We start from the raw sequence: 21,290 nt of genomic DNA, 5'->3' as shown, positions 1-21,290 counted from the left end.
GTGTGCCCTCCTAGTCCCGTCAGTGATCCGAGGAAAGATAGGACATGTTATATCTTTCCTCGGATCGGAGATTCGGACCATTTTTCACGGACCCGATTCACCCTCAAAAGTGAATGGGTCCGTGAAGACTATCGGGTGCCACTCGGATGCTGTCAAAAACGGCCCGAGTGGCACAAGAGACCTTATGGTTTTAATGTGAGATTTTCAACAAGCACATATGTTTTTCATACAATTTTAGAATTGAGCATAGGTTAACCTACAAGAACATGTTTAGGATTTACTTAACTATCAATTCACTAATCTAATATTATCAAAATCTTATCTTATACAATAGTGCATCTGGGAGAATCCCAATTCCCTTTAGCTTCCCACTGTTTAATAGTGTAGCTTGCGTATGACTCCAGTGGGGCTACGTCGTAGACTTCAAGCTTCCCTGAAACCCTTTATATTTTTTTTATCAGTACACTGCCATGGCTATAGTGAGCAATACAGAAGATCACACAATATAGGGAGGAACATTATATTTATACAATTCCCTCATATATTCCCATAGGCTCACCTAAGCTTTTAGGATTCATCACAATAATTTACAGTGTGACGTGTTATATTTTATATTTATATATACATATTTCTCAATGATTGTATCCATACTGTTCGATGATTATTAGAATATTGAACTTTAGATAGGCAGATGTCACCTCAGGGCTTTCCTCTATGGCAGATACTTTTAGTCATAAAAGTTCTTAGCGATAAGTAATATATCTTAATGCTGCATTTTTCGATGTATCAACACATTCCCTAAGAAGGCAGTCAGTAGGCCTCCGCTCCTGAGAACATGTGGAATGCAGCACACACCAGCAGTGAGGTGGAGTTCTGCTACACGGAAGGTGACTTTGAAAGTTGCGTTAGGATTATGAAGCTCAACCACAATTCTAAGGGTATTGTTTCTTCTCAGGCTGTAAACCGGCAAATTTCTTTGGAGCAACACCTGCAGACAATACGCGAGAGTGATCATATGTTCCAAGTGCTGCAGGAATCCCTAGAAGAGCTGGATAAACAGCTCACCACATACTTGACAGATAGAGTGGACGCCCTGCGATTACCACAGGAGGCTCAGGTATCTCAGCAATGTCTTTCATGTGTGGGGGAGCTGCCTCAGCTCCTCTATTCATACGCAACTCAATCCCTTGTATACAGTTTTAGTATTTCTGTCGCTGTGAGGAGATGACATTCCTGAGTAGAAATATATCTTTTATTAACACAAGATAATTTTGTACTTTCACCTTGTATTAAGTGTCAGACGAGATATCTAGTATTACATCTTGCAGGTCTCATAACAAAGTGATTGACAAGGATTTTTTTTGCATTTCTAGTCTCCTTAGAGTAACTGATAAATCTACATGTTTGTAAAATACAGTCAAAATAAACTTTTCTACTCATGCTCTGCTGCCACCTGCTGGAGTAAATGTGAATACCCTTGTTAACTTATTCATGTGACTTTAAATAGCTAGAAAAAAGTTCACAGAATAAATCTTAAATGGGAAATATAATACTATGCTAACAAATTGCAAAGCTTTTCTATAATAAGGCAATATAGAAAGTGCACCGAAAAAAAGGTGTGAACTACTAGGCCACAGCCTTCTAACTTCCACAGCCTTAAAGGTGTCTATAGTATACTTCCAGCTGCATGCTTGCTTTGTCACATCTTATTTAAAGAGGCTCTGACACCACATTATAAGTGGCCTATATTGTACATGATGTGATCGGTGCTGTAATGTAGATTACAGCAGTGTTTTTTTATTTAGAAAAACGATCATTTTTGACGGAGTTATGACCTATATTAGCTTTATGCTAATGAGTTTCTCAATGGACAACTGGGCGTGTTTTACTATATGACCAAGTGGGTGTTGTGGAGAGAAGTGTATGACGCTGACCAATCAGTGACCAATCAGTGTCATACACTTCTCCCCATTCATTTACTCTGCACATATCGATATAGCTATATTGCTATGTGCAGCCACATACACACACTATAACGTTACTGGAGTGTCCCGACAATGAATAGAAATTACCTCTAGCCAGGACGGAATGTGTATTCAGAATCCTCACCACTTCTCTGCACTTCTCTGTGATTTACAGCATAGCAGGCGTAGTCTCGCGAGATTATGCTGTAAACTGTCATTTACAGCGAGATCTCGCTGTGCTGTAAATCACAGAGAGGTGCAGAGAAGGGGGTCAGGATTCTGAATACACATCCCGTCCTGGCTGGAGGTAATGTATATTCATTGTCAGGACACTGCAGTAATGTTATACTGTGTTTATGTGGCAGCACATAGCGATATAGCTATATCGCTATGTGCTGTATAAATGAATGGGGAGAAGTGTATGATGTTGATTGGTCAGCGTCATACACTCCTCTGTACAACACCCACTTGGCCATATAGTAAAACATGCCCAGTTGTCCATTGAGAAACTCATTAGCATAAAGCTAATATAGGTCATAACTCCGTCAAAAATGATAATTTTTTGAAATAAAAAACACTGCTGTAATCTACATTACAGCGCCGATCCTTTCATGTACAATATAGGCCTCTTATAATGTGGTGACAGAGCTTCTTTAAGAACATCTGTACATATATAGGAATTAAGGGATGATGTGGAAATGACACTTCCTATGCCAATACAGACGTAACCAAGGGGAAACAGATGGATTGACTAAAAGCATGTGACTTGAAGTCTGGTTAATAAGGAACACCAGTGATGTAACAAACACGGTCGCAGGAGGTTTGAATTACTAACATTTATTATGTCACCTACTTTACTAACCTCCCCTGACTTTTATTGAGGGCCCGCCCGGCATCCCCACATTCTGCCACATCCGGCACTATGCCGTGGTGCTTAGAAAGTCTTGAAGTCAGGCAGCATAAAGATGTTGTATGTGTGTGATGAAGCACAGATCGTCTAGTTTCAGGACCTTCTATGCATCGCAGCATCGGGGCCTAAAGTAACAACCTGCGGGGAACCCGGGATGGGCCCAGTTGAAAAGTTAGGTGGGTTAAGTAAAGTAGGTGACAGAATAAATGTTAGTATATGAGTAATTGTTTCTTAAAGGGTAACTAAACTTTCAGAAAACTTCTGACATGTCATAGTGACATGTCAGAAGTTTTGATCGATGGGGGTCTGAGCACTGAGACCTCAAACCGTTTGCTAAAGCTAAGAGGTTGAAGCGCTCGGGTGAGCTCTGAGCCGCTTGGTTTCTGATCGGCTTTTCTCTGAAAGCCGAGCAATTGGTGTACGGTCTCACTAGAAAGTATATGAGCCCATATACCAACTATCCAAGAAAAGCTGATCAGAAACGAAGCGGCTAGGAGCTCACCCGAGCGCTTAAGCTGTGTTTTAGCGATCGTGGGGGTCTCAGTGCTCAGACCCCTCCGATCAAATTTTCTAAAGGTTTAGTTCCACTTTAATCCAGTGATATCTTAAAGTACAGTGAAAATACAAAGGAGAGCAGTACTTACAGGCTCATAGCCTTAATGATAATTCATAGGGTGGAAAGCTTCAGGACCCCGACCTCCGGTCCCACATATATAGAAAAACAAAGGAAGGCAGCACTCCACAGCAAGAAGTTTCAAGTGAAAAATAAAATTTTATTCACCCATTGACAGTGCAACGTTTCAGCCCCAGCATGGGCCTTTCTCAAGCAGAGAAAGTACAGTGAGACATATTGTGCCCACAGAAAGTTTAATGGATCTTTGAAATAAGAACCTTTATGGACATATCCTGAGTATTTTGCCATCAAAAGTCCATAATCTGTGATCCTCATTCTTTTTTATGCTATGGTACTAAGCCACCTACAAATTTCAATATCAGTCTTTTAGGTGGTACAATATCTACATTGTCACATATAGGGAATAACAGCCTGAAACTATTCTGTTGTAGAAAATCCAAGCTGATATCACTAGCCATGAAGCAGCACTGGATGAACTGAAGAAAACTGCTCGTCCAGCTGTACAGTCAGCTCCCGAGGTCAAATCCCCACGGGGAGGGTCGCAGCTGGATGTACTGCAGGTAAATAGGATCTGAGATCTTGACCAATATGCTGGGTGTACCATTTATACATATGAAATGTCCAGGGAAGAAGCATGTTCTGTTGTATGGCATATTATAAAGATATGAAAAGTTCATCAGCACATATGAAAACCCTTCTAGGGTGTCCTCTACAGTTTCCTCCCAAAAAACAAAAATTTTATAAGTGGCATGCACCATGGGATGACTTTCTCTGCAGTCTGCGGCAGGAGGGTTAGGGACAAAGCATAAACCCTAATAGCCCGGGTCTTCCTGGCATCATGATCTGCTACAAGCAAACAGGATTGAAGATATTTTTTATTTGTATTAAATCTGATCTCTTTGATCAATAAGGTGAAACCCAGCAAAAGGGCCTAATAAAGTAGTATCAGTAATATTTAGGTAAGGCACATGTGTTATCATGACCGGCAGCAATTCAGGCTATATAATGCTGCAGTATAGACAGTAAGTCATACTGCCATAGTAGTCATGCAGCGGTTCTTGTATGGCTTGTTGTTTTCATTTGTCCCACATGTAATTCCATGGGGCATTGAAGCAGCACTATAGTGCCCCCCCGTGTCCCAGCCACATTTCACACCTGTAACTGTGTGACACCACATATCATGTTCAGGATAACCAACTGTCTGTAGATTAACTGGCAATATATAAAGATAGAGTACTTATTTCCAGTGTCGGTAATAAAAATCGGTGCGTGGAATCATGGTTATTGTGATTGTAATTATCATTTTGTCATAGTTCACAGTAAATGCTGTGAACGTGTTCATATCATTATTGTGAGATATAGACATATATTTCTTCATTTATGGTTTTCCAATTTGTCCATAAAACGAAGCTGTTCATGATTTTTGGCTTTTAGATTTTTGAAGTTGTCCAGAAAACAACTAGCCCTAGCCTTGAATAGTCTTAATGGGGTTCTTAAGGGGATAGCTATAGATACCTTTGGGCAATTTTTAATTTTTATTTCATTGCATGTATTTTGGAAAATAATGTTTGTAATTGTTTTTTGTTAAAAACTCTTAACCATTTAGTTCTGCAGCCTGCATGTTTTCCAATACAAAGTAGGTTGCAGAATGCCCTTCTCTGAGAAATCCGTCAGTTGGACGGCCCGATCTCTAGTGACTGAACACTAATCTAAGCTGAATTATGATCAAATCAAAGTTGAATCAAAAAGCAAGCTTGACTATTTCCGTAACTCCCATAAAAAGTTAATAGAGAGAGCCACGTACATGGCCACCTTTCCATTCATTCTATGCCTGGATGCGGCGGCCGTCTTACTAGGTGGGGCAGGGCTATTGGATTTCCGTCATGGAGCTCATAAACCAGCATCTATTAAACATTTATGGCATATAATGTGAATTATAGTTGGAAATAACCCTTTAACTCACCAACCTTCTAATAATAATGAGATGACTCTGCACATTCTCTCACACTCTATACAGCAAAACTGACAAGTGAGCTACAGAAAGCGTCAGCCTATTGTGTCTGTCCTAGTTACCAGTGTAAAAACTAATATTTAAAGATTTTTTTCTATGTGGATAGTAAGAAAACATAATGTAAATTTGTCATTTGGATCCATTCTGTTTGATTTCTACAGAGGAAGCTGCGTGAGGTCTCTACAAAGTTCCAGTTGTTCCAGAAGCCTGCCAACTTTGAACAGAGGATGTTGGATTGCAAGCGTGTCTTAGATGGTGTGAAAGCTGAACTTGGTATTCTCAATATTAAGGATACCGATCCAGATGTCATACAGAAGCACATGGATGGGTGCATGGTAATTTTTATTTTCATAAGGTTATCCATGTGATCTGAGAATAACAGCAATAATGAAGAGCTTTGACGTCATTTCTCCAATCAATTCTTCATATTGTCCCTTGTGCAAATATTTTATGCCTCTTCTATGCAGACTGAAGAATGAGCTAGTATACTAGTAAACTTTCTACAAACTGACCAACACTTTTTACATGGCTTAAGATCATAAACGATCCTTATCTTTCAGAAATTGTATAAGACTCTGAGCGAAGTGAAGTTAGAAGTCGAGACTGTGATAAAGACAGGAAGACAAATTGTTCAGAAGCAACAGACTGATAATCCAAAGCTAATGGATGAACAGCTAACAGCCTTAAAGCTACTCTATAATGATCTTGGTGCCCAGGTAAGTCTATCTACTCACATGTAAGCATCTTTAGACATGTGAATGTACACCTAAATCTACATCAAACAGGGAAGGTTAATGTAGTAGAGCTAAAGTAACGAGGTTGTGCTGGCCTTAGGAACCCAGTAGGGCAGGAGTTTTAAGAGTCATAGTACTGAACCAAAACCAGAAAGGGGTATTCCCAACTTAAACATTCATGGCATATCCAGAGGATATGCCATAAATGATTGATAGATGCGGTCAAATCTTTGTGACCCACACCTTTCTCTTGAACTGGATATTTTGACCCCCGTCCCACCTGGTGAGGCAGCCGCCGGCCGTTAATATGTCATAAATGTTTAAGTTGGGAATACCCCTTTAAATTTGGAATCACGCATGCAGTTTTTATGGCAGTTTTTTTTTTTTAAACAAACACAGTGGATACAAAAGAGAGAAGTATCAGTCTTTCCTTTATACTTTTTAATATTGAGTTGAAGGCAGAAAGTACGCAGCAGAGATATTATCTCGATGTCTGAGTCGCTTTTTACAGCTTATTTTGCTGCCTTCATCTTTCTTAATTGGTCTTTCCCTTATTTTCCAAGTTAAATGTTACCTTTCAGATACATATACTGACTTTAGTACTTCAGACTAGTCTTGAAATGTCCATTTTCTAGATTCTTTACTATGGAAATAGCAGAAGTTAGCAGGAGGCTATATTTCCGATACAATTAAGTATCTGCATCACCTGTGGATTCTCAGTATGCCCAATGGTCAATTGCAAAACCCTGTTGTGCGAAATGTGATAAGTGAATGGGTCATTGGCGGACACAGTCAGTTTCTGAAAATCACTTGCAGAAGTTTTGTTTTCACATCCATGGTTCCCGTCATTTTATTTGCTCTTTTTAGATTTTATGTCAGATAAATGGATTTTGTCTGATGGTGCAGAAAATCTAACATAGAAAATGGGCAGCACATAATTTTTTTAGTATTTAGTATTCATTAAGGAACATAGGATTATAATCTGTGGTCATGTATATTTTTAGGTTACAGAAGGGAAGCAAGACTTGGAACGTGCTATTATGTTATCTATGAAGATGAGGAAAGAATCCTCCTCCTTGTCTGAATGGCTTACTGCTACAGAGTCTGAGCTTATTCTCAAATCCACCACGGACAATGTTTGCACTGATCTGGATGTTGAAATTGCCTGGGCAAAAGTAAGTACACCCTACTATGTTTTTTATAAAAATTGGCCTCAGTCCATCCTACTGTTGAGCAGCAGGTCTATGGGTATTGGCTACATACATGGCCGTATCTCAGGCGTATCACCTCCTCTCTCTCAGCAAGTGTGTATAATAAAGCACATCCAGGACAAAGTGCCTGAAATCCATTACGTGGTCATATCATAAACTCTTTACAGGACACTGCCACAAGTACAGATCCTTGTAACCATTTTTTTCTGTCTCAAATTATTGAGTTTTTTAATACTACAAGAAAGTAGAGAAGTTTTGCTTGGTTTCTGTTAAAATAATCTATACACCCATTTCTAGGCATTAAAGTTCATGATATGTTAAGAAATAATTGTTAAACATAATGCAAGGAGTTATGCATTATCATCTTGACCCTTTGTAAGGGATCTGACCGATATTTACAACTATAAGGGTATGTTCACACGCTGAGCCAAAAACGTCTGAAAATACGGAGCTGTTTTCAAGGGAAAACAGCACCTGATTTTCAGACGTTTTTTTGAGCAACTCAGGTTTTTTGCGGCGTTTTTCGCGCCGTTTTTGCGGCGTTTTCGTGCCGTTTTTCGGCCGTTTTTGGAGCTGTTTTCCATAGAGTCTATGAGAAAACGGCTCCAAAAACGTCCCAAGAACTGTCCTGCACTTCTTTTGACGAGGCTGTAATTTTACGCGTCGTCTTTTGACAGCTGTCAAACGACGACGCGTCGTCTGCACAGTACGTCGGCAAACCCACTCAAATGAATGGGCAGATGTTTGCCGACGTATTGGAGCCGTATTTTCAGACGTAAAACAAGGCATAATACGCCTCGTTTACGTCTGAAAATAGGTCGTGTGAACCCAGCCTTAGGCTACATGCACACATTGCGTAATTTGTTGCAGAAAATCCGCACCAAAACCACAGGTTTACACACGTAATTCTGCAGCTAAAACCGCACCTGATGGTGCATTTTTTGGTGCGTTTTTAGGTGTAGTTTTTACATTATAATGCGAAAATAGGTGCGGTTTTATGCTGCAGATTTTAATATACGCACCGCAGGTCAATTTACGTGCAGAAAAAATCTGCACTGTGCAGATGAGATTTTTTGAAAGCTCATTTACTTCGCTGGTACCGTATTACGCTGCGGATTTGCTGCATGAAAATACGTGCGGCAAATCGCAACGTGTGCATTCAGCCTTAAGAATGTAGATACTAAACCTTCTGTGACTTGTCTGGGTCAGATAAAGTTCCCATTTTTGCAGAATTTTCTGTAATCTGTCTGTCAGTGGACTCACAATTCTTTACTATAGTAAACCAATTCAGATTAGAAGGTTTTTATACCCATCAGCATCAGCATCATACACTTCCATTCACAACGCCCAGCTAGTAAAACAAGTAAACACGCCCAGATGTAACGAACACAATACACGCCCAGTTGGACATAACTTTAAACACGCCCAGTTGGACATAAGAAAGGCTCATTTGCATAAATATAAAAATGCTCATAACTTGGCCAAAAATGCTCGTTTTTGAAAAAGAAAAACGTTACTGTTATCTACATTGCAGCGCCGATCTGCTGCAATACGAGATAGGGGTTTGAAAATCTGGTGACAGAGCCTCTTTAAGTCTCACTTTGTTTGAGACCGACTCTTTTCATCTTCACAGTCTTTCCCGATTTAGCAAGAATTGCTGTTACATCAGCATTAATTGGGCAGAGATTTCTTTCTGAATTATGAGTACACAGCAAAAACAAATTGTGCCTGACTTATTAAATGACTTAATTATCACTCACTTGTGGCTTATCTACACCAAGATGCAAATGACTCTCGGATAATGAATCTTTAATCGCTTCAAATTGCAAATTGCATGCTGCATAAATTTCAGTGATGGATATTTACTGAAGAGGGTTATATTAATGTTTTCCTTTATACTTTAAACTTTGTTGATTAGGTAGTTTTCTAATACTTTAGAACTATTTGTTTAAATTAAGCCTTGTATGCTTTATGGAGTTAACATACCACCAGTCAATTGTTTTACAATGAAGTCCAAGTATTAACTGATAATTTTCTGATAAAGAAGACTCTGCAGCAGCATAGCATTGTATTTTTATGTCTTTAATGATATAATATAGGGGTCTGTAGCTACATGCTGTATATGAAACCAGGATACCTTCTTGCTTTACTTGCTTAAAGAGGCTCTGTCACCACATTATAAGTGGCCTATATTGTACATAATGTGATCGGCGCTGTAATGTAGATTACAGCAGTGTATTTTTATTTAGAAAAACGATCATTTTTGACGGAGTTATGACCTATATTAGCTTTATGCTAATGAGTTTCTTAACCCCTTTAGGACGCAGCCTGTTTTGGCCTTGTGGCACAGCCGATTTTTTCAAATCTGACATGTGTCACTTTATGTGGTAATAACTCCGGAATGCTTTTACCTATCCAAGTGATTCTGAGATTGTTTTCTTGTGACATATTGTACTTTATGATAGTGGAAAAACACCAAAATTTAGAGAAAATTTGCAAAAATGTTTTTTCTAAATTTAAATCTATCTGCTTGTAAAACAGATAGTAATACCACACAAAATAGTCACTAGTTACCATTTCCCATATGTGTACTTTATATTTGCATCGGTTTTTGAACATCCTTTTATTTTTCTAGGACGTTACAAGGCTTAGAACTTTAGCAGCAATTTCTCACATTTTCAAGGAAAATTCAAAAGGCTATTTTTACAGGGACCAGTTTAGTTCTGAAGTGGTTTTGAGGGCCTTATATATTAGAATCCCCCAATAAGTCACCCCATTTTAAAAACTGCACCCCTCAAAGTATTCAAAACAGCATTCAGAAAGTTTCTTAACCCTTTAGGCGTTTCACAGAAAATAAAGCAAAGTAGAGGGGAAATTTACAAATGTCTTTTTTTTTTTGCCGAAATTCATTTGTAATAAAAAAAATATTGTGTAACACAGAAGGTTTTACCAGAGCAATACAACTCAATATTTATTGCCCAAGTCCTGCAGTTTTTAGGAATATCCCACATGTGGCCCTAGTGCCCTAATGGACCGAAACACCGGCCTCAGAAACAAAGGAGCACCTACAGGATTTTGGGGCCTGCTTATTTTTAGATTATATTTTAGGCACCATGTCAGGTTGTGAAGAGGTTTTGTGGTGCCAAAACAGTGGAAACTTCCAAAAAGTGACCCATTTTGGAAACTAGACCCCTCACGGAATTTATCTAGGGGTATAGTTAGCACTTTGACCCCACAGGTATTTTGCTATATTTATTGGTCTGTGAAAATAAAAATCTACTTTTTTTCTGAAAAAACATAGAAATTTCTAATATTTACAAGGAATAAAGAAGAAAATGCACCCCAACATTTGTAAAGCATTTTCTTCCGATTACAGAAATTACGGGATTACTTTTTGACCAAGTGGGCGTTGTGGAGAGAAGTGTATGACGCTGACCAATCAGCGTCATACACTTCTCGACAGTCATTTACACAGCACATAGTAATCTTACTAGATCACTATGTGCAGCCACATACACACACATTAACGTTACTCAAGTGTCCGGACAGTGAATAGACAGCACTACCAGCCAGGACGTGATGTCTATTCAGAATCAAAACCACAGAAAAGCCATACTCACAGATTAGGAGGAGGGTAAAAAACCCGTTCCAAACAGGACGCGACCAGGTCAGAGAATGCTGATGAAGGGAAGTGCCCAGTTGTGTTTAAATAATGATAACCACTCCCACTAACCTTGAGGGGAGTGGTGCGTTGGGCATGAAAGTAAATGTGTAATGGAAAAAATAATAAAGTACTGAGTATGGTGTACATGTGAGGTTTAGGGGACATTACTAAGTGTAGTGTGTAGAAATCAGGGCTGTGAGTGATACAAAAACGTGAGTGTAGTGTGTAAAACATGGAGGCATAGTGTTTGGATAGTGAGGCACAGTATATATCGCCGAATAGCAGCCTATTTGGAACGCCCATACTGTAAGAGAGTGGGCTTCCCTGCATGAAATGCCAAACATCCGTACACCAGGCTATCCCAGCACCATAAGACCCGGCCGCGTCCTGAAAAAAAGGTATGTACAATGTAAGTAACAATGAAAAAACATGGGGTATCAAAACACTATGCCTCCATATTTTGTCTATTCAGAATCCTGACACTTCGCTAACGTTTGTGTCAGATTTACAGCAAGGCAAGCGTAATCTCGTTTTAAATGACAGTTTACAGCGTAATGTCGAGAGATTACGCTTGCCTTGCTGTAAATCTCACACAAACGTTAGCGAAGTGTCAGGATTCTGAATAGACATCACGTCCTTGCTGGAGGTAATGTATATTCACTGTCAGGACACTTGAGTAACGTTAATGTGTGTGTATGTGGCTGCACATAGTGATCTAGTAAGAACACTATGTGCTGTGTAAATAAATGGAGAGAAGTGTATGACGCTGATTGGTCAAAAAGTAAAACACGCCCAGTTGTCCACTGTCACGGCGCGGGGTGTGGACCCACTGGGCCGTACTACGTAGCGGGGTAGCAGCTGGCCAACAAGGTACAAAACAATGTCTATAGTTCGGAATGGGTACCTGAGGCAATGTAGACAGTAGCGGAAGCAGGACTTGAATTTCACAGCAGGTGGCACCGCGGATGCAGCGGAAGGCACGACTTGTCTTTCACTGTAGATACGATAGCACGGGATACAGGGAACAGGCAGCAGGAACGGGTAACACTGGGAACTGGAAAACACTGGGAGACCATTTGCAAGACAAACTTAGGTATACAAAAACGCACAGGCAAGGAACCAGTGGGCAGAGCCCCTTTTTATAGTCCAGCAGCCATTTGGGCTAATAATTGATGGGTGACAGCTGGACGCGTACTGGCCCTTTAATGCCGTGCACGCGCGGGCACGCGCCCCCTGCGGGAATCAGTACGAGGACCCGAAAGTGAGTGCCGGCGTCTCCCTGGAGGGAGAAGACTCCGTGAAGAGAGATGTCCATGGCCGGGGCCATCAAGGGGTAAGTCTGAACGACGACCCCCGGCCATAGACGTTACATCCATTAAGAAACTCATTAGCATAAAGCTAATATAGGTCATAACTTCGTCAAAAATGATAGTTTTTCTAAATATAAAACACTGCTTTAATCTACATTACAGCGCCGATCACATTATGTACAAGATAGGCCACTTATAATGTGGTGACAGAGCCTCTTTAAAGAGGCTCTGTCACTAGATTTTGCAACCCCTATCTGCTATTGCAGCAGATAGGCGCTGCAATGTAGATTACAGTAACGTTTTTATTTTTAAAAAACGAGCATTTTTGGCCAAGTTATGACTATTTTTGTATTTATGCAAATGAGGCTTGCAAAAGGTCACTCACAGGTCCTGCATCGTGTCGGACGAGCGAGGACACATCGGCACCAGAGGCTACAGTTGATTCTGCAGCAGCATCAGCGTTTGCAGGTAAGTCGATGTAGCTACTTACCTGCAAACGCTGATGCTGCTGTAGAATCAACTGTAGCCTCTGGTGCCAATGTGGCCGACACGATGCAGGACCTGGGGCAGGAAGTGAGTGACGTCACAGATCTGCACTGCCAGAAGCTGGGCGTTCTGAAGAGAAGTGGATGATACTTCTCGTCAGAACACCCAGCTAGTAAAAGTAGTAAAAACGCCCCGATGTACGCACATAATACACGCCCACTTGGACTTTTACTTTAAACACACCCACTTGGACTTTTGCAAGCCTCATTTGCATAAATACAAAAATGGTCATAACTTGGCCAAAAATGCTCGTTTTAAAAAAATAAAAACTTTACTGTAATCTACATTGCAGCGCCTATCTGCTGCAATAGCAGATAGGGGTTGCAAAATCTGGTGACAGAGCCTCTTTAAGTTAAAATAAGACTTTAAAAGTATCTTGTCTGGCAACATTACACCGATCAGCTGTAACATTAAAACCACCTGACTAATATTGTGTAGGTCCCCCTCGTGCCACCAAAACGGCTGTCACCCATAGAGTCATGGATTCCACAAGACCTCTGAAGGTGTCCTGTGGTATCTGACACCAAGACGTTAGCAGCAGATCTATTAAGTCCTGTAAGCTGCGAGGTGGGTCCTTAATGGATCGGGCTTGTTTCTTCAGCACATCCCACAGATGCTTGATCAGATTGAGATCTAGGGAATTTCAGTCAACACCTTGAACTCTTTGTCATGTTCCTCAAACCATACCTGAACAATTTTTTCAGTGTGGCAGAGCGCATTATTCTGCTTAGCGAGGCCACTTCCATTAGGTTATACCGTTGCCATGAAGGGGTGTACTTGTTCTTCAATAATGTTTAGGTAGGTGTGTCAAATTAACATCCACATGAATGCCAGGACCCAAGGTCTCCCAGCAGAACATTGCCCAGAGCATCGCATTGCCTCGGCTGGCTTGCCTTCTTCCCATAATGCATCGTGGTGCCATCTTTTCCCCAGGTAAGCAACACACACTCATTCAGCCACACATAATGTAAAAGCAAATGTGATTTATCAGACCAGGCCACCTTCTTCCATTGCTCCATGGTCCATGTCGGATACTCACATGGCCATTGTAGGGGCTTTTGGCGCTGGACAGGTGTTAGCATAAGCACTCTGACTGGTCTGTGACTACGCAAGTCTCCCAACCCAGCAAGCTGTGATGCATTGTGTATTCTGACACCTTTCTATCATAGGCAGTATTAACCTTTTCAGCAGTTTGGTCCGATCCCACAAAAGAGCAGCTGTAGCACAGACAGGCTAGCCCTCGCTTCCGATATACATCAATGAGCCTTGGGCACACAGGATCATATTTACAGTTCACCAGTTGTCCTTTCTTGGACCAATTTTAGTACTGGGAACACCCCATAAGACCTGCCGTTTTGGAGATTCTCTGACGTAGTCATCTAGACATTACAATTTGGCCCTAGTCAAAGTCGCTGAGATCTTTATGCTCAGCCAATTTATCTTGCTTCCAAAAGATCATCTTCAAGAACTGACTGTCTATTTGCCGCTTAATATATCCCACCTTTTGTCAGGATCCATTGTAATGTGATAATCAACGTTATTTACTTTACCTGTCAGTGGTTTTAATGTTATGGCTGAACAGTGTTTTTGGAGCCTGGGGAGGTTCATTTGGCATGCACAAACATACAAGTAGATGCACACACTTGAAGGACACAGATTATCTCAAATGGTTTGTGCAGTAACGGGATTAATGGGTACATCGCTGGTGGTCTATGGGTTGATGTGTCACTATCATATTATTTTATTTTTATTAAAAGGATCAAAATTGTGTGCTGATTAATTGTATAATATTTCTTTCTCTGTTTTTCTCATACTGGGATCCAAATCTACATTCTTCACTCCACTTAGTCATAGTATTTTCTGCTAAAATTCTGGCTGCCTATAGCCGCTACTAGAGGGAGCTCACTGTGTACATATTTATTCAGCTCCCATTGAAGTCAATGGGATCTATATAAATCTGTCAATATATGTATCCTTCCTTTACATTACCTATTGGATGCAATGGATGTCCTTGTTGCAAGGACCCATATGCTGAAAAAGAAATCGCACCATGTGATTAACTTATAAAAGTGGAAGCTTTCTAATAAAAAGAGATTTTCTGCTTGTGGGTCTTTCTGCCTTCAGTGCATTCTTCAGTAAGTGAAAAGCATGCTCAATTGACTTGAGGTCTGGTGATTGACTCGGCCATTGAACAATATTCCATTTATTTTCCTTAAGAAACTCTTGGGTTGCTTTCACCTTATGTTTTGGGTTATTATTCATATATACTGTGAAACGTTGTTCTTATGATTCTCACCAAAGAAGTGGATCCTTGAGGCCACAATAATTTTGACAATGGTTAGACTGACATTCAGAGTCTAAGAAATCTAACTGTTCTTCACCCTTAAGCCCAGCAAGGAGATATGTACTTTCTCAGTCGGATTCCCACGTTACGGTTCCAGAATAGTCACTAATTGGAGTCGGTTGTGTTGAAGCAGAGTGAGGAACGTAGCCTGTAGTTGTCTACAGATAAGTAGTCAGGAAGTAGCAAGCCAGAAGATGAGACAGATCTGTAGTCAGGAGTCAGGCCAGGAGTCAATACAAGGAACCAAGCGACAAATTCAAATGGTGAGACATGAGCGTAACCCGGGAATACGATCAGAGTCAGTATCAGATTAAGGAACAGTCCAATAACATTTGTCAAACAAAGCATGAACTGAAATATGCAGGCAACGCATGGCAGGCTGATTACCCTTTAAATAGCCTGCCAGGCCTGACGTCATCAGTGCGTGCTGTTTAGTTAAAAAACTGCTGGCCATGATGAAGAGTATAACCGTGACTGCTGCTGCTGAAGGTGCGACCAGAGAAGGAGGAGCTGCTGTTGGCAGGAGCCGTGGTCGCACACTGGTACTCATCATTGGAGCCGGGCAAGGTGAGTAAAAGCTTCTCTCTGTACACTTCAGAATGCTTCTTCTGTCCAAAGTCACATCATCAATAAACACCAGTGACCAAGGTCTAATGGACGGCATACATGCCTTTTCCATAACACCACCTCCATTATGCCTTACACGGTGATGTCGTATGCTTCCGATCATGATCCCTTCCTTTACTTCTACTTTTCTCTTCCCATCATTCTGGTACAAGTTGATCTTAGTTTCATCTGTCCAAAGAATCTTTTTCCAGAATTGGGCAGCTTTTTAGAATAATCTGGCCTATTTCTGAGTGTTACCAGTAATTTGCATTTTGAGCTAAACCCTCTGTACTTAGGAAGTCGTCTCCTGATTGTAGACTTTGACACTGATACGCCTATTTACTGGAGAGCGTGAGTGACTTGGCTACATGTTGTAAAGCAGTTTTCTTTACCAAGGAAACAATTGAGTATTCATCTACTTTAGTTGTCTTCTGCGGTCTTCCAGGCCTTTTGGTGTTTCTGAGTTCACCAGTGCATTCCTTATTTTTTTAAGGGTATGTTCACACGCAGTGGTTTCAGGCGTATTTTGAGGCGTTTACGCCTCGAAAAACGCCTGAAAAAACTGAAGCTGAACGCCTACAAACATCTGCCTATTGAAATCAATGGGAAAAACAGCATTAAGTTCATACGGGGCGTCTTTTTACACCTCTGTTTTAAAAATGGAGCGTAAAAAGATGCTCCGTAAAAAGAAGTAGCATGTCACTTGAGGCGTTTTTTGGAGCTGATTTTCCATAGAACACTATGAAAAACGCCTCAAAAAACGCCTGAAAAGATGCTTCAAAAGAAGCTCCAAATTCATTTTCAGCTTCAAAAACGCCTGAAAATCAGAGGCTGTTTTCCCTTGAAAACAGTTCCGTATTTTCAGATTTTTGCTAAGCGTGTGAACATACCCTAAGCTGTGTTCACACAGAGTTTTTTGCAGGAGGAAAATTCCTTCTGCAAAAACTGCTCCAGACGTTTTTTGCACAGTGGTTTGACAAAAACTCGTCAAAACACTCGTCGAGGCGTTTCTTTCCCATTTCTGACTGATTGAAATGGGGGTATTGGAGGCGGAAGCCGCCTCAAGATGGGTCATGTTGCTTCTTCTTACCGCGACGCGGTTTTTCCGCTTGCGGTAAAAAACACTCGTCCGCCTCCCATTGAAATCAATGGGAGGCATTTTCGGGCAGTTTTTGACGAGTTTTGCGGAGCGGTTTCCGCGCCAAAAAACTCGTAAAAAAACTCTGTGTGAACCGGGCCTAAGAATGTACCAAATTATTGATTTGGAAACCTAAAGTTTCTGCTATCTCTCTATTTTGTTTTTTTCAGCTTAATGATGGCCTCCTTCACTTCACCTCTTTGGACCACTTACTGAGAGTTCCCATAAACAGCTACCAAATGAAAATTCAATACTTGGAATCAACTCCAGACCTTTTATCTTCTTTGTCATGAAATAACAAATGAACAGGCCACACCCACCATCAAACTGTTTATCAGTCAATTGTCCAGTAACTGTACTTTTTTGAGCTTGTAAAAATGAAGGGACTATGTCAAACATGGCTGTAATTCCTCAATGTTTAACCCCTTCCTGACATTTGAGGTGCAGTTACGTCATAGCCAGGTAGTATGGAACAGACTCAGTGGCCAAACCCGCTCTATACTTAGCGGCTTTCTGCTGTATGTTACACTTACTGCAATGACCATGATCGGAGACAACTCCTATCCCGGCCGTTTAACCACTCAATAGCGACCGCGGCATCAAAGCCGTTAGAAAGAAAGGGGCAGCCGATCACGGGATGCAGCAGAATGCCAATGGTTGCCATGGCAGCCTCGGGGCCTAATGAAGGCTCCCAGGTCTGCCATCTTTGTGCTCCTGATAATAGAAGCCAGTAGAAAACACAACATACTAAGATACATAAGTATTGCAGTATATTGTGCAAGCGATCCAACAATCCCTTGTTCAAGTCCCCTGGGTGGTCTACTAAAAAAGTTAATAAAAACAGTTATGTATAAAAAATAAAAATTCAGAAGACGCCATGTCCATAAAAGGCCAAACTATTGCAATATAACATTATTTTACTCGGATGGTCAACGCCGTAAAACAATTAAACAGGCTCTTTCACCACATTATAGGTGGCCTATATTGTACATGATGTGATCGGCGCCGTAATGTAGATCACATCAGTGTTTTTTATTTAGAAAAACGATCATTTTTGACGGAGTTATGACCTATATTAGCTTTATGCTAATGAGTTTCTCAATGGACAACTGGGCGTGTTTTACTATATGACCAAGTGGGCGTTGTACAGAGGAGTGTATGACGCTGACCAATCAGTGACCAATCAGCGTCATACACTTCTCTCCATTCATTTACACAAATAGGCCACTTATTATGTGGTGACAGAGCCTCTTTAAATGAAAAACGCCAGGATTGCTTTTTGTTTGGTCATCTCTTCTCCCAAAAAAATGGAATAAAAAGTGATCAAAGAGTCGCATTTGTCCCAAAATGTTACCTATAAAGACCACAGCTCATCCTGAAAAAAAATAAGCCTACACTCGAACGATGAAAAAAATTATATATATATATATATATATATATATATATATATATATATATATATATATATCACTCATATGGCTACATTGACAGAAAAATCAAAAGTTATGGCTTTTGACATGCTGGGAGGAAAAAACTATAATGAAAATCTGAACAATTCCTGCGGTGGCAAGGGGTTAATGCAATATTTTTGTTAAACCACTTTCACACAGAATTTCTTTGGTGCTGATTTTGACGCGGAAACCACGGCCTGCACCAAAAACCCTCCAAAATCACCCCCTCTTGATTTCAGTGGGAGGCAGGGACGTTTTTTCTTCCCGGGCGGCTTTTAGCCGCTCGCGGGGAAAAAAAGCAGCATTTCCTTTTTTGCCACGGTTCCGTCTCTCTCCTCCCATTGAAATCAATGGGAGGCAGAAAAAAACCTGTGGCACTAGTTTCCAGGCGTTTTTCGCAACGTTTTTTGCCCGCAGCAAAAAAGCGCTGGCAGGTCCTGAAAAAATTCTGAGGCAGATTTTTTCTACCTGCAATCGGTATGAGCAGGGCCCTAATTGTGTCACTGTTCAAATACCTCTGGAACCAACTGTACATCGGTACAATGTAAGGAAAGTAATCTTTTGTATCCTGAGACCGTAAAAGTTTACAATAGTATGGTTTCAATGTACTAAACTACAATATATTGTAGCAATCGTCATTTATTAACTTAGTTTATCAATATTATGCACAGTATATATATATATATATATATATATATATATATATATATATATATATATATTATATATCTATGACATCAAACCTATTACTAAACAGTGGAGCTGAAGAGTTTCCTGTGCTGTTCAGCAAGGAGTTTGAATTGTTTGTCGGCGTGCTCTGAATAATCCGGCCTGCTCTTTTTGTAGAATGTGCTGAAGGAACTGGAGAGGAGGAAAGCTGATTTGAGCAGTGTGACTGAGAGCAGCGCAGCTCTGCAGTGCTTGGTGGAGGGAAGTGAAAACATTCTGGAGGAGAAGCTTTGTGTCCTCAACGCTGGCTGGAGCAGAGTCCGCACCTGGACGGAGGATTGGTGCAATACATTACTGGTAAGTACATTGTAACTCTTCAGTGAAGATAGCTCATTCCCACTTCACATAGCGTCTCATTTGGATTACGACACTTGTACTGAGTAGAGTTTTGATGTTATTGGTAATGTTGTTAGTCCACAAATATGGTGTAGTCATGACTTGGATAAGTAGAGTCGAGTGATCCGTAATAATTCCTTACCCTTTTAGGAATAAAACACATGACACCAAAGGTTGGATTTTAATGGGCACAGCCACCGTTTATTAATACAAATTTTATGAAAATAAAATTTTATAACCAAAACATTAAATAACCAAGAATTCCCAAAAATTGGAACTCTTCCAAAATACACATAACAAACCCTTAACAGGGTCAATATAAATAACATCAATAACATGACCAGAGGAAGCCCTTGAGGTTACCGCCAATTAGAAAAAATAGCCATCTGCCACCACCACTTGCTTTTTACCTCCAGCCGTAACCCGGCTCAAAGGCACCGCTCACTTCTGCAGATGGCTTTGCCCATAAAGCACTTCAAAGGGGTAACACCCTAAGAAGCCTTCCACATATTTTGGGGGACGCAGACCCCTTATGCGACCCCCCCACCAGTTTTACTGACCAACCTCAAGGACTCCCCCCGCCAGCCACCGTGACAAACAAAACACCACCCCCTATGCCTTACAACATACCACATCACCCTCTCACACTTACATTCAAAAACCCGTAACACAAAGGGCGGGTGGGCGGGAATGGTGCTGCTGATTCTCCTCTCGCTGTCTCCCTCGTACTGAGGAAAACAGCGGGAAGCCACGATACACCCCCCCCCTCCTCCCCTCCCAACTCCTCCCCTTCACTCCCCTAACCACTGCTTATGATTTTACTTAACTCCTTCCTATCCACTCCCTCCTATCCTGTCATGGCGGCCTCCCCTTATCTTCTTTCAGGGCGGCAGGGCGGCCGCTCCTAGACATTTCTTAAGTATGTCTAGATTATTACATTTTCGAAACAAAGGATTGCTCTTAACCCCTTCGCCCACTCAGACGTGCCATTACGTCCGGGAGCGGTGGGTGAAGTTTGGAGCGCGCTCACGCTCTGGGCTCTGCAGGTGTCGGCTGGATTTGACAGTGGACACCCGGAACTAACAGCCGGGAGCAGCGATCGCGCTGCTCCTGGCTGTTTAACCCCTCAAATGCTGCGGTCAATCGCGACTGCAGCATCTGGGGCGTTGAAAAGACGGGGCGGCCCCCTCCGACAGCTCATCGCCCCCCTGGAGTGAGATCGGGGGGGGGTGACGACGGTTGTTATGGCAGCCCAGGGGCCTAATGAAGGCCCCCAGGGCTGCCTATACCCTGCCTCTGCCTGCGGCAGGGCTTAACAGATGCCTGTAAAAATCACGATATACTGCAATCTAACGATCGCTGGTTCAAGTCCCCAAGGGGGATTGATAAAGTGTGGAAAAAAAAAGTTTTTAGTAGTGAAAAAAATTATTAAAAGTTATGGCTCTCAGAATGTGGCAACACAACATTTTCTTTTTTTAACAAAAAGTTTATTATCAATAAAAGTAGTAAAATATAAAAAAACCTATATAAATTTGGTATCATCGTAATCGTATTGAGTCACAGAATAAAGATAAGTTGTCGTTTTTACCGCACGGTAAAACCGATAAAAACGAAACCTAAAAAACAATTGAGGAATCACAGTTTTTCCCATATTCAGCCTGTAAAGATTTTTTTTCCCGTTTCCCAGTACATTATATGGAAC

The 21,290-nt window shown here is 41.1% G+C and overlaps 1 protein-coding gene across 2 annotated transcripts in view; it reads left to right on the top strand.

The window, feature by feature from the left end:
* Positions 1-21,290, top strand: part of UTRN (utrophin) — a 603,028-nt gene that overhangs the window by 167,804 nt on the left and 413,934 nt on the right. Inside the window, exons 30-35 of one of the 2 annotated variants that reach the window (XM_075862837.1) lie at positions 956-1,117; positions 3,940-4,068; positions 5,681-5,854; positions 6,080-6,235; positions 7,258-7,428; positions 19,370-19,549. In XM_075862837.1, the coding sequence (XP_075718952.1) occupies positions 956-1,117; positions 3,940-4,068; positions 5,681-5,854; positions 6,080-6,235; positions 7,258-7,428; positions 19,370-19,549 (972 nt within the window). Of the gene's footprint in view, positions 1-955; positions 1,118-3,939; positions 4,069-5,680; positions 5,855-6,079; positions 6,236-7,257; positions 7,429-19,369; positions 19,550-21,290 lie in introns of those variants that run through there. The other variant, XM_075862834.1, reaches the window with a different exon arrangement.

Source organism: Rhinoderma darwinii, chromosome 4 (assembly GCF_050947455.1).
Source record: "Rhinoderma darwinii isolate aRhiDar2 chromosome 4, aRhiDar2.hap1, whole genome shotgun sequence".
Lineage (NCBI taxonomy): Eukaryota > Metazoa > Chordata > Amphibia > Anura > Rhinodermatidae > Rhinoderma > Rhinoderma darwinii.
Note: the sequence above shows the minus strand (reverse complement) of the source record. Positions and strands in the feature narration are given on the sequence as shown.